Source organism: Triticum dicoccoides, chromosome 2B (assembly GCF_002162155.2).
Source record: "Triticum dicoccoides isolate Atlit2015 ecotype Zavitan chromosome 2B, WEW_v2.0, whole genome shotgun sequence".
Lineage (NCBI taxonomy): Eukaryota > Viridiplantae > Streptophyta > Magnoliopsida > Poales > Poaceae > Triticum > Triticum dicoccoides.
The window spans coordinates 547508241-547521681 of NC_041383.1; the positions used below are offsets into that span (position 1 = coordinate 547508241).

General features: G+C 43.7%; 2 protein-coding genes across 2 annotated transcripts in view; both read right to left on the reverse strand.

The window, feature by feature from the left end:
- Window positions 1-2436: 2436 nt before the first annotated feature.
- LOC119364778 (6,7-dimethyl-8-ribityllumazine synthase, chloroplastic-like) lies at window positions 2437-5983 on the reverse strand. Its single transcript, XM_037630306.1, has 8 exons — window positions 5779-5983; window positions 5575-5699; window positions 5164-5259; window positions 4367-4462; window positions 3744-3822; window positions 3279-3325; window positions 2822-2881; window positions 2437-2739 (listed from the first exon to the last, which is right to left on the reverse strand). The coding sequence occupies exons 1-8, from the start codon at window positions 5897-5899 to the stop codon at window positions 2701-2703; spliced, it is 663 nt and encodes a 220-aa protein (XP_037486203.1). The 5' UTR covers window positions 5900-5983; the 3' UTR covers window positions 2437-2700.
- Window positions 5984-8967: 2984 nt separating this feature from the next.
- LOC119360996 (la protein 1-like) overlaps window positions 8968-13441 on the reverse strand; it is a 7181-nt gene continuing 2707 nt past the window's right edge. Inside the window, exons 4-13 of the mRNA XM_037626404.1 lie at window positions 13206-13399; window positions 13036-13114; window positions 12782-12934; window positions 12270-12412; window positions 11852-12000; window positions 11460-11552; window positions 11037-11367; window positions 10026-10173; window positions 9619-9703; window positions 8968-9299 (exon numbers count right to left, since the gene is read on the reverse strand). Of these exons, the coding sequence (XP_037482301.1) occupies window positions 9179-9299; window positions 9619-9703; window positions 10026-10173; window positions 11037-11367; window positions 11460-11552; window positions 11852-12000; window positions 12270-12412; window positions 12782-12934; window positions 13036-13114; window positions 13206-13399 (1496 nt within the window). The 3' untranslated portion in view covers window positions 8968-9178. The remainder of the gene's footprint in view (window positions 9300-9618; window positions 9704-10025; window positions 10174-11036; window positions 11368-11459; window positions 11553-11851; window positions 12001-12269; window positions 12413-12781; window positions 12935-13035; window positions 13115-13205; window positions 13400-13441) is intronic.

Genomic DNA, 13441 nt, shown 5'->3' on the forward strand with positions numbered 1-13441 from the left:
AGGATTGACAGGGTTTTGCTCTTGTAGTGCTTGAATCTGGGCTTCCTGTGAAATTTTGCATACTTGTTTGTGTCCAGGGAACCAGGGCTCTCTACACTTGTAGCAAATTCCTTTTTCTCTAGCTTGTTGTATAACAGTAGCTGCAAGTGTTACAAGAGGAGCTGGATTTTTACTAATTTCAGCAGTGCTTTGTCTCTTGAAATAAGAAGTGGAGTTCTTATAGTTGGTAGGTGTGGGACATGATTTCTCTATCCTCCTTGCAAGCCACATTGCTCTTTGCATATTATCAGGTTGGTGACATTCCAGGTGACTCTGAATGTAGGGATTCAGACCTGAGATGGAATTGTGCATGTAGTAGCCGTCTAGCACTGCAGGATTATCTCTTCTCATGAGATTCATGTTTTGCTCGAAAGCAGAAATATATTGTGCCACAGTACTGGTTTGAGTAAGGATGTGAAAAGCTTTAACATTTTCACAGACAGAAGTCACTGCGAATTTGTCTGTCAGGTGGGAGCAAAACCTGTGCCAGGGCATGTTTGCAACCAGAAAACCTGTCCCTCTCCACCACTGTATTGCTTCTCCTTTCAAGTAAGATACAACAATTTCAGTTCTTTACTCGAAGGGAGTTCTTGAAGCTTCGAAGAATTGCTCTATGTTCTGTATCCAAGAGTCTGCATCAGTGCCTTCAAACTCAGATATGTTGAGTTTGGCAGGTTTAACACTTAAAATGTTCCTGCGCACACCATTATGCAAAGGTCGTGCTCTTTGAGTCTCCTTGCGTGGGCCTTCTTCCTGAATCTCTTCAACTGTTTGGATTGCTCCCTGATTTGTTCCAATATTGCTCTGAGGCGTGACCATTTCCACTTTGTTTGTTGTATGGTTTGGATGTCTGTAGGGCCCTTTTGGAGGCCATCCAGGTTCAATTCCTTTCCTGTTGCTTTGTCAGTGAGTACGGCAGAACCAGCTATTGTCGCTCTTGTTCATCCCCCTTGGTTTGCAGTTGACAGTTGCTTGGGCCGTCCAGGAGGAATAGTACTTCCACGACCTGATGGAGGACTGGGATCTTCATCCTCTTCCTCTGTTTTATCTTCCTCAATTAATTTTCGCAGGCTTTCCTGTATGTTCTTGAAGTTTTTGTCGGTGCTGGCAAAATTCCTGTTGACCGTTTCAATAAAGTCATAAAATTCCTTCTTATCGTCCTCTCTATTCTGCCTCAAAGCCTTGATATCCAGCTGTAGAGATTCAAGTTCTAGAGATGCAGTGTCCAGTGTATCGTCCTCCTTCGCCATCGGGTCCGGGAGCGGGTTGATCATCTAGGAATTGATCGCTGGCCCGAGTTGCACTAGGGAGTGGAGGGAGGGATTTTACTCCGGTGTTCCGGAAACCTGACCTCGTCGTGATTTCTCTCGCCGTTGCAGCCGCGACGCGTCCGTCGCCGGAGAGAAAGAAGCACTGGAAAGGGAGGGTTGGGTGGGATTTGACAGTGAAGAAAAGTTCTTCAGAAACCACTAACCAGTCCGCTTCCGAATTCGTCTACCGCCGCCGTCTACGCCCTGCTTCGCAGCGCCGCCCAGCCTCCTCCAGATCCGATCTGGAGTTCGCTAAAACGTCGCCTCCGAGGATTAAACCAGCCCTGTATACCAATTGACAGGGTCTAACTAAGAACTATCGACTAGATTCAGAAACACAGAAGAAATTCACTCAATTGGGTGGAAATTTGGGGATTGATTGATGGTGGATCTGAGCCACAGAGCTAGGTTTCGCCAGCCGGAACACGGCGGCTTTAGGGGCCAAGCCCAGATACATCCAGAATGCCCTCTCCACAAGCCGAAGGAGGGTTTAAAAAGGGTTCGAGCAGGTGAAAAGCAAGAAAGTGACAGGTTCAGCTATTACACAGTAAAGTTTAAAAGAGGTAAAAACCACCAGAGCCGTTCATCTTGAGATCGACGGTTGATAGCAAGTGACTTGAGTGTGAACCACCAGAGCCGTTCATCTTGAGATCGACGGTTGATAGCAAGTGACTTGAGTGTGAACCACCAGAGCCGTTCATCTTGAGATCGATGGTTGATAGCAAGTGACTTGAGTGTGAACCGGTACGCTCGCTGGCGCCGTAGGATCGCAGATCAACGGTTGTTATGCTTGAGGGCAAATGAAACAGTACCTGTTACGTTTCTAACTGTTGTCGCTGGGATTTCTGTCCTGACACCGTGCCGGCCCATGTAGGGCACCTACGACGTGTAACATGAGACGTGCTGCACAGCCGGCCGCGGTGGAGATGGCTACCGGAGAGGAACCACCGAACACGAACAACCTGTCTGTCTGTGCAGCACAGGCGCCCAGCCAACAACCATGCACATACATACATGTCCCAACCCGTTCTCAGTCCCACAAGGCTACAATAGACACTACCCAGACACCCATCACGAAACAAAAATAGGACACAGCGAAATAAGCTTATTCTTTTTTTTTTGCAGGAAAAAAAGTTTATTCATGCTCTAAACTTGCAAGTTTCTTGCGGGCAAAGGCGAACAGGCAATCAGAGTACATACGTACAGACCAAAATAATTTAGAAACGACATGTCAAACACTAGCCTGCAGCAATAAAAAAGAAATTTTAAAACAAATGTGGGGGAAAAACTCCGATAGCCGCGAACAGGGGAGAAAATCTTGCTGGCTCGCCGACCATAGCATTCGGTGTCATCAGGCTAAGTGATGCCGAAACAGCGAGGCCATCTCAATCTACAGCAGGAGATGAGAGTTCATCAGATGGACAGTGAAAATATACAGGTTGATTCACTTCCCAAGCAAATTGTGTACTTACAGCAGTTATGGCGGTCTCAGCACCTTTGTTTCCAGCCTTGCCACCAGCACGATTTAGCGCCTGCACCATGGATGTGTGTGATTTAGCATTTATTTTTCACACAAGATTGGTTAGGCAAGGACCGAAGCAGACAGAAGCAAAACGATCACATTATGCGCACCGCAATTGCGCCATAAGGCATGTAGGACAATTCACACTTCTGCATCAATACTACACACACGATGGAACCAGGTTGACATTACTTTACAGGACGCATATCAACAGGATTAAACGCATATCAACAGAAAAACTAGCTAACTTAAGTAAATGGGTGAAACAGTTACCAGACAGGATACATAATTATGCTTTTATGGAACATTTCAGAAGATATGTATGTTATTGAAATTGATTTGCAGATTAGAGGTGACACAACCCACTATGATGCTGTTGCAAACTAGCTAACAGAACCATGAATTACCTGGTCCATGTCATCACAGGTCAGAACACCAAATACGCAGGGGACGCCTGTGGTAACATCAGAGAAGCAATCAGCCAGATTCTTAATTTTAAGTAGCTGCAAATTGTAATCACCAGACAGAGAAAACAACATAGGGTAAATTCGTCGGATGTCACAATTTTGAACCCAATAATCTTTACTCACACTAGTTACTGGGTACATAATTCTCTAAGTTATACGAGACATGCATGGATATCTGTAGCTGTTTTAGCTTTGTATGTTCATTGAGCATCAATAATTAACAAAAAGTTTCCCATCTAGTTATACCTATCAACAGCTGGAAAATTAAATGTGAACCCATGTCCATATGCACCCATAGTGACCTTACTAACAAGAAACAACTGGAACATAAATGGACTCACAGAATAAGTTCTCTACAACCCAACTGGCTTGATAAAAGGAGGCTAAGAGATAAAAGCAACATACCAGCAGACAATCCAGCATTGAGTACACCTGAAGCAGCAGAGTTTGCAACAGCATCATAGTGGGTTGTGTCACCTCTAATCTGCAAATCAGTTTAAAAAAAAAACTTCAAAATCAAATAGCATCAACACGATAACTATGGGTTTGCGGAGCATAGGTTTTAGCTGGTATTACTATGACAACAACACGACCAGCACGATTAATAGAGGGAAATACTTAGCAAACTTGGCATAAGCTAGCCTTACACTGCTTAAAAGACAGACAAGTTGCAGAATCATGGTTAAGAGATGTTAAAAGACAATAAGATATATGTGAAAGTCCTTACACTGCTTAAAAGATAACTTCCCACAAGTTACAGAATCATGGTTAAGATATGTCAAAAGACAATAAGATATATGTGAGAGCATCCTAAAGACAGTTATACATGTAAATAGAACATGTCAGCAGCATATAGCTTATCCAGATTTTTATTGTGATTTTCTGATTTCTAAATTACAGATAATGCGATAGCCACTACCTCATAGACAGCGGAAGAATAAGAAAAGGGCATAAAGGGGCATAAAAGTATGCTGATCTCTTCAACTTCCGAGATTTAATCATCTGACAAAGATACAAAGAAGACTTACCACAGCCCCAATGCACAAAATTGCATCATACTTTCCAGACTTCCCAAGCTTCTGTGCTGCAACAGGAATTTCAAAGCTGCCAGGAACACTAACAACCTAAAAAAGAAGTTGAAAATTAGAGTGATGCATGGAAAAATGGTTGCATAACTTATTTAGGAGTAAGGTTGTTTTTAATCAGTGTGCAGATGAAGCATCATGTACAATGTATATTGGTGTAGATTATTTATATCTGAGATTTCTAAGAAAGGCTTTACATGGAAAACAATCCATTTAAAGGTATATCATGTCAAAGATTCTGTTAAATTCGTTATATTAGTGTCGCTACATCATTATACAACCCCCATGTAAAACGTTCATCAAAGGAAGATCAAAGTAGTTCACAAACACGTATACATAAATTATATATGTTTTCGAAAGAACGGGAACAGTATATTAACCCCATGAAGTGGTTAAGTCATCCAACAAGAGTGGGTGCATGCTGAATTGGCGATTCATGGGCAATAGTTCATGAAACAATTGTTTTGGCCCCAACAGCAGTTAGGAAAGCAACCAAACAATATTCATCCAAAGGCACATTGTTTTTCTTTCTTTTCCCTTTTTGCAAGACCATGAGTTTTGATATTTACATGGCAAGAAACTGCTGAGCCGCCGGGAGATGAATTTGTTTGGGCTAGGGTACAACATCACCTCTTTAACAACCGGACACATGATGGGTTATTGATGAGGTTCAAGATATGTTTGCACTTCAACACGGTCCAAAATAACTTCTATTTAAACAAGTGAATAAAGATACGCACGGTGATATTTTCTGCTTTGACAGAGTATCGCTCGAATGCCTCTAAAGCCCCCTGCAGAAGCAAGTTGGTCACTATCTCATTGAACCGTGCCACAACCTGCAGGTTGATTAAAGAACCAGAGTTAGACAATGGAAAGGTAAATGGTGTTGAAAAACAGGAAAGTAGTGGTTCTATTTGCCAAGTATCTCTCTATCAATCATGCTGGTAGTGTTGTTGTCTCCAGTGATTCGTCTATTTCTAGTTAAAAGTATTGTTCATGGCCAAGATTCTATTAACCTTGGTTCAGTCCAAGTTTTATCTCCGGTGATTCTATTTCTAGTCATAAGCCATTAACCGCTGTGTTTTGCTTATTCAAGTAAAGTCGCTCACTGGCGAAGAGGTGGCGACACGGAGGAGCAATCAATCACTCACCACGCCGAACCTGAGCCCCTCGGTGTTGGTCAGCGACCCCATCAGCCGCTGGTGCCCTCCGGCGGCTGCGGCCACGACGGGGAGCCGGGAAGCCCGAGCATCCGCGACCAGCGCGGCCGGACGAGCTGCACGAATCGAATGGCAGGAATCAGAAGCAGCAGGCCGCCGGAAGACCAGCGGTCGAGATGGTAGGCGGGAGCGTACCGGAGTTGGGAGACGGGAACGAGACGGCGGCGGCTCTGGGCGCACGCAGGGGCGCGTTGGATAGCCGTGCGAAGGTGGAGGCCCTCGCGGCCGCGGACGATGTTGCCGGTGAGGCCGCCATATCCGCTTAGCCGCCGGTGGGTGTCGAGAAAGATCTGTCTGCGGCTGCTACTCGAGTGCGGTCGTGGGGATGTCAAAGATGTGTTGCCTTTTCACCTGTGCAGAACTGCAGGTTATGTGCGTTTCAGAGTGGCATTTTGGTCAAAACGATGTGCTTTTGGTCGAATTCGCTCAAAACAAATTTGACGAGTCAAGATTTGAAAATCTGAGAAACGAGATTATAAAATTTTAGATTAAGACAATTCTGGAATTGTAAGGCAAATAAAAAAGGTATAATCTGGCAACTGAATATTAAATGAATTTTATATTTATATTTTCAGAAGTGAACAAAAGTGTCCTTGGCCTTTGTCAAATCGGTGGTAATACTCCCTCCGTTTTTTTAGTCTGCATATAAGATCTGGTCAAAGTCAAACTATGTAAAGTTTGACCAACTTCGTAGCAAAAAATATCAACATCTACAATACTAAAGTTATAGGATATGAAAATTAATTTCATGATGCATCTAAAAATATTGATTTCATATTGTGAATCTTGCTATTTTTTTCTATAAAGTTAATCAAGTTTGACTTTGATCAAATCTTATATGCAGAGTAAAAAGAAACGGAGTGAGTATGACTATCATTGTTGCCTTGGATTAGCCGGTTGGTTAGGTTCATTGTGGTGAAATCTTCTTTTGCCTTTGTCTAAGAAAATCAAGAACCGTAGTGCAAATAAAAAGAAATTCTGACATTCAAATACTAAACGGTAATGCTGTTTCGCCGATGTCCCCTCAGAAGGGGATGGCAAACAAATGTTGTTTGTTGGCAAGTTTTAGTTCCGACGCGAGATCAAACGAAGCAATTTATGGTCGTTTTTGAAAAAAAAAATCTTTCCAATTTATGGTTGTTTTTGGAAAAAAAAATCTTTTTAATTTATGGTCGTTTTTGGGAAAAAAAATCTTCCCAAAAATTATCATGTTGTTCTGAAGAAACTGTCAACCCTCATGATACAACTAAAACTGCCAGCAAAACGTTCGCAAATGTCACCCCCTCCCAGCGAACGTTCGCCAGATAACTCTCCACACGATGACCGCCTCCGCGGTTATTGGATCCGAGGTTGACCGGACGGCCCGTAGCAGCTTTTGATGGACGCACAACAAAAAGCCTTGTGGTTGGCGCACCTATAAAAAAGGTTCAGAAAAAAGCGCTAGGACTTCTTTTGCAAAGTGTCCGAGCCTCAGCGCAAGGTTGGAGGCGGTTGATCTCATCAGTTAAATTAGTAATATGACCATCACACAATTGCTAGAATTTTCCAATGGTAAGTGTTTGGGCCCGGTGCGCCGGCCGAAGCGCTCGGCCTGTCGCTTCCCTTTTTCACGTGCGGGACATGCTGACAGGCGCGCGCTTAGTTGACCCAAACGTTTTTCACTTTTTTTTTCTTTGCTTCTTCTTCCTTCCGCCAGTCGTCTGACCCCATCTCATCTCCCCCATTGTAGCGCGTGGAGCAGCTCGCCGTCGGCCATGGATATAGATTGCAGCCCCGCTCACCTTCCTACCTCCTTTTTCTTCCTTCTCCCTCTCTTCCCTTTTCCTCCTCCTCTCTTCCCCTTTTGTTGCAACCGGCGACAGGCAAAACGCCGGGAGGACCGAGGTGCCCGTGCTACAACCATGGCCACGGGGAGGAGTTGCAACCGCGGTACTGGGAGAGTTGCAAACGGCGTTTTTCCGTGCTACAACCATGGACATAAAAAGCTACATCCAGTAGATAAAAAAGCTTCAACCAGACAACAAAATACAGGAAAAGTTATAACCGTTTGACAAAAAGCTTCAACCTGCAGATGAAAAAGCTTCAACCAGAGATTGAGAAATCTTCCTCGACGACGGCCATGGTGTCTCTCTGTGATTTTGCTGCAACCGAACGATAGAGGAAGATCTCACCCAGGCGCTGCTCAAAACGAAAAAAGTTTCATCCGTTTACGGAAAAGCTTCCATCGTAGAGGGGAAAAGCTTCAAAAGCTACCACCGTGTCAATTTTTTGCTACTACCGTCTGTGTGTTTTGCTACATCCATTCATGCGGCCATGGCGCTTTTTTACGACCGAGGCGTGACCGACGACGACGAAGATGACATTTTTGTTGCAACAGCCTCGTTTTTTGCTACCAGTGGCCATGTGTTTTGCTACATCCATTCACGAGGTCATGGTGCTTCAAGCGCGGCGGCGAGTTCCGGCAGCGTTCACGGATTAGCTACAACTGCGGCGAGTGTTGCATGTGTCAATGGCCGGCAGCGACGGAGTTGCGACGAACTTCATCGCCAAGTTGCGGCTGACGGCGGAGGTGGCTAGCTGCCATCCGCAGGGGGTGGGGGATGGGTGTTGCGAGGTCAACGGCCAGCGGGAGGCGGCCCGCGGTGCCGTGCGGCGAGGGTGTGGTGAGGTGCAGCTTGCGGCGAGGGACGGGGGCTCGGCGAGGTGCAACCTGCTGCGGTGCGGTGCCGCACGGCGAGGGGCGGGTGCAGTGCGATGCGGGAGGATTTTTTCAGAGGGATCTCGATCTCGATCGCACAGATCTGACGACCCCGGCTCGCGCATCGGACGGCTGGTGTTGGACCGGCCCAACAATTGGGCCAGCGCACCAGCGCAGATCAGCGCCCTTTTCCTATTCATTCCTGGCACGGCAGCAACTATAGATAGGCTTAGGCTTGGCTGAAAAATGTGCATGTAGTTCTTTTAAGAAGTCAAATCTCACAAATTTTGACCAAGTTTTTGAAGAAAAAAATTTACATCTAGAATGTCAAGCATATATCATTAGAGAATTAGTTTCATATTTTACATATTTGATGACATTATAGATATAAATAGATTTTTCTATAAACTTAAGTTCAAAGTTTGCAATTTTTGACTTCTCAAAAAATCGATGCACTATATATTATGAAACAGAGAAGCATCATTTTTGGAAGAAATTTTTCATGACGCAAAATTCACAAAAATGCGACTACAAGCACCACGATCCATCACAAAATTACAGCAGCAAACACAGATAAAATCACAGGGTCGCCGTTTCCACGGCCCTGCGACTGGTTGAGCCCAAACTTTAGCCGCATATAAAGTTTTCCTTCTCTTCATCAATTGTCAACATGGCTCATCACACCTGTCGTTCAGACTTTAAAAAGCACAAGTAAAATTTAAACCAGACACAGAAAGGCCGCCTCCAAAGCTGTGGAGGCAGCAGCAGGCAGGCACCGGAGACATATTTTCTTTTCCTCGCTAGGGCTAAAAGATGGTATAAGCCGATCCAGGCTATCTAAGGAGACGAATCGAGCTTTTGGACTTTGTTAGCCCTTTCATGGTTGTCAGAGTGGCGACCACCCCGCTTCCCACCACCGTGGTGCCTTCCGCCGGCACCTCTGTTGTTCTTCCAGTCCCTGGGAAGTCCACAGCAAGGGAACAACAGTGTTATCTCCTGAAGAGGTTAAGCAAAAAAGAAACATGGCATACAGTTTGCCCTACCACTGAAATGTTTTCAGTCTGGACCAAAGAATTTCGTACACGTAGGCTTATAGAGATTAAAATTTCGGTGGTGGACAACATTATTCTAGACACAACTATGGTTCCTTTCTTGCACAGCATTAGGTTTTCTTCTTGATGAAATTTCAATAGCTATGATCCAATTTATACCCAGTTTATACTACAACAAGGGAAAAATTAAACAGCACCAACAATCAAATATAAAAATTATAGTACCTTCCTCCCCTGTTGCTTCTATTATTGTTATTGAATCTCCCTTGGCCACCCTTTATTCCACTCCAATAATCTTTCTCAGCTTGTCCTGCATTGGAATAGTAGGTTCACATCAAATAGAGATTATAATCATAACCTTATACTGACATTTCAATACCCAGTTTAATTGATAGTTTTACAGGAAAGAACAGAGCACACCGATGAAAATTATTTCAGGCGTAAAGCTGAACTATCCAAAACTCACATCTGGATGAAAAACAATTACTACATGTAACAGCAATTATATTCATATTGTCACACATAAACTACAGAACAAACAGGTACTATAAGAAGGAATCTACTTGCATCGTGACTTAAGTTACTTCATTCAATAAGACCCCAAAAAAACTGAGAGAAGCTGAAGTATTTACCAGACACAGGTTCCAAAGTGACAAGGTGGCCCTTCATAACCAAACCACCTTCATCCGCAAGAGCTGCAAATGCACGGGCCTTTTCCGCAGCCGTTGATTCCTCAAACCTAAGGTATCCTGAATCATCCCCCTTACTGAAGTCCACGTACTTCAAAAAGGGAAGAAAATCGAGAGAAATATTAAAGTTTGGTATAAACAAATGTCATGTGATAGAGAATTGTGTTTAATTGAAGATGTTACAGAAAATACAAAGCGAAGATATATAATTTCAGCATTCATATGTAATAGCCTTCTTCGGGGATGCATATAACATCCTTGAAAAGATTAATAGATCGTCTTTTGTATTCCCTAAATATGGTTAGACATTATTCTTGGTATTGCCCAGTTAACCAGATAGGTGTGCAACATCTAGTGAAAATGAATTAAACTTTTCGAATACATTTTCAAACCTAAGAAACATTTCTGCAACAGTGACCTAAATAGAATCAAACAGCAGCATTATTGGCAGCCAACAATTAGAAGAACTGGCTGTGTATAACAGTATCTTGTGATTTATAGAAGTACATGATTCTACAACTTCACAAGAACTAAAAACCAGCTCAGTGCATGTTTGGTAGTGGTTCCGCAATCTGTGGTAAACCATAGATGGAACAGTAAAAGAAATTTGCCTGTTCCAGACATGTTATGCATTGAATTGCTAAGATAATCCAAAGGTGGAGGTGCATGAGAGTTGAACGTCATGAGTGACATTTGAACTTCCTAATTCTGTGCTTGTTCCAGCAAGCTTGGGAGTTTTTTTTTTACTACAAAACCTAAGGTGGAGATATATGTGAATCAAATATTATGACGGTTCAAGTTAAAACTTCAGATTTTAAATCTGCAATAACCTCACAGCAAAACAGGGTATCTTACAGGTCATATACTCACCTAGTAATAGTATGTAAACAAAGATTGCTAGTCATGGTATGAGAACAAACTGTAAAGAAAAAGGACCGCCAGAAATCAAATTACCCGCACTGTGCCAAATTTGGCAAAATATTCTTTGAAGTCCTCCCTTGAAACTGGTTCCTTGTCATTTTCTGAAAGGCTTTTATCATCCTTTTTAACAGATTGTGCATCTGACCCTTTCAACTCCTCAGCATCATCTGGCTTCTCTTCCTTGGCATCAGTGTTCTCAGGGGCCTTCTCTTCAGAAGCTTTCCCCGATTCCTCCGCAGATTCGGAAGCCCCTTCCTTCTTGGCATTGTCGCTATTATCAACTTTGTCCCCACCATTTTGCTCTGTGTCACCATCAGCTAGAATTCTCTTCAGCTTGAAAGACAGGATCAGACCTTTTGGGTATCTATATAACCAAATACAGACGATTCACAGGGTCAAGTCAAACTCTAGATAGTACAAATAGCATGATTCATATTGTTAGTACAGAAAGTTTACCCTTCATCATGGCCGTTTTTATTAGGGTGTGCATTAGGGTGCGACTTCTCATAAGCTTCTTTCTTAGCCTCCATTTCAGCATCAAATTCCTTCCTGTATTATAACATTGGATAACACGTTATTGATACATAGTTATAAATAAAGTCAGCAATGTGAAAACTATAGACACTGCATTCATGATTCTAAAATGTAAGAGGAAATGACATAGCTATCAATCATCATGACAAGCAGTACAAAATCTTGCATCTAAGTATCTAACCAACATCAATTGATAAAGAAAGAGCATGCAAACAAATATATTGGGAATAAGCCCAAAGAATGAGAACATAAATTCTGTCACCGGTAAAATGGTAAGCATGAGAAAAAAGAGCTTGAATCGGTAGTTAGCTTACTTTGTTTTTATTTCCAGATCCGCTCCTGCAAAACTAAGTTTGTTATTCATGATATTGTTCGCTTCATCTTCTTCCGAAAATTCGACCAAAGCTGTGCCGCAGAACTGCCTCTTGTCAGAAACATGTTTTGGTAGCCTTACGCTGTTAACCTGTGATGCACACAGTTCAGAAACAACACAGTACCATCAGCATTTATGTTACACGATTCATGTATTATAGTGATGCTGCGTCAACTTGCAAGTTTGCCAAATTATCATATCAATTGAATATCACAGGCATAGTGCACCTAACTGGACATTTCCAGTTCAAACTAACTGATAAATGTGTTAGTGAAAGTTGAAGCAACACGCGATGTGTAAACTAGCGGTTCTAGCGTATCCTGTCAAGTCTGGTACTCAAGGTTATACAGATAACATACCTTGCCATACTGAGTAAAGAAAGATTGAACATCTTCCAGCTTTACGTTGTGAGGAAGTGGTGACACAGCAATTGACCTCGAGTCAATTTGCACTATAATCTCATCTGGCTTCAACAACTCGTTAGCTCTCCCAACTCTCTTCCCTGTATAAACAAAAAATTGATATCAGTTACGGAACCATATAACTCGCATATTTCTGTAAGAGAATCTGAAGCAAGACATGTTCATTTTGGCCTAATTTGCACCATGCAGCAACCATCCACTTTAACAGGTGAATTAGCTTGATCATAACGAAGATTTGATCAAATATAAGAATAAACCATCTACAGTACTTAACTATGAACTACAAAGTTCACCATGTCAGTCACTATATGAAACTGGAAAACGGAATATTATCCTTCCACTCAGAAGTGTGCTTCTTCAACATTGAAATATGAACCCCACTGCAGATCAACTACAGATTCGCATGTCATGTAAAAGAACTGACAGGCTGTTGGAAAATAACTCCTTACCGTCCTCGGAGACACGGAGGGCCGCGGAACAACGCAGCACCTTGGCGACCGCAAGCACTGTCGTCTCTGGAACGCCGTCCTCCTTCACGGCGGCATCTAGGCCAAGGTGCGACCTCATCTTCGCGAAGGAGCAGATGAGAGCCAAGCTCACCACTGCTCGATCCAAAACACCCCAAAAATAAGAGCACCAAAATTAGCACCAGTACCACAAAAAGCAAAGCAGCATGATCATGAAAGCAGTGAGGAATTCGTACATCCATCCTCGCTCTCCTCGACGGTCTTCCGCAGGAAACCGTCGCGGGGGAGGTTGCTGTCGCTGAAGTAGAACTCCACCTGCGGCTCAAAACAGAGGAGGGGAGAATAAGCAACCAGGACCCAGGGGCGCGAGACGGCTGGGATCGGAGACGGGGTAGGAGCTCCAAACCTGGCGGAGGACATTCTTCGCCTTGGTCTCGTCGAGGGAAACCGCGGGGGCTGGAGCGGCGGGGGCTGCGGCGGCGGGGGGAGCGGCGGCGGCGGCGGGGTCGGCGGCGGCGGCTTTTGTCGCCATGGCTAACGCGTTTGGGCCGGAAGGGGCGGAGGCGCTAGGGTTTAGGAGTATGGCGGGTACTATTCGGGTTTAGGGTTGTTTATTTAGCTGCGACGAAATAGAAAAGGTAT

Bases quoted from the DNA above. Each gene is read 5' to 3' on its own strand.
- LOC119364778 (XM_037630306.1), bottom strand. From the start codon at position 5,899: ATGGCGGCCTCACCGGCAACATCGTCCGCGGCCGCGAGGGCCTCCACC. The intron at 5,260-5,574 runs GTGAGTGATTGA...ATCAACCTGCAG, and splicing joins AGGGGCTCAGGTTCGGCGTG to GTTGTGGCACGGTTCAATGA. The intron at 4,463-5,163 runs GTGCGTATCTTT...CTTCTTTTTTAG, and splicing joins TCAAAGCAGAAAATATCACC to GTTGTTAGTGTTCCTGGCAG.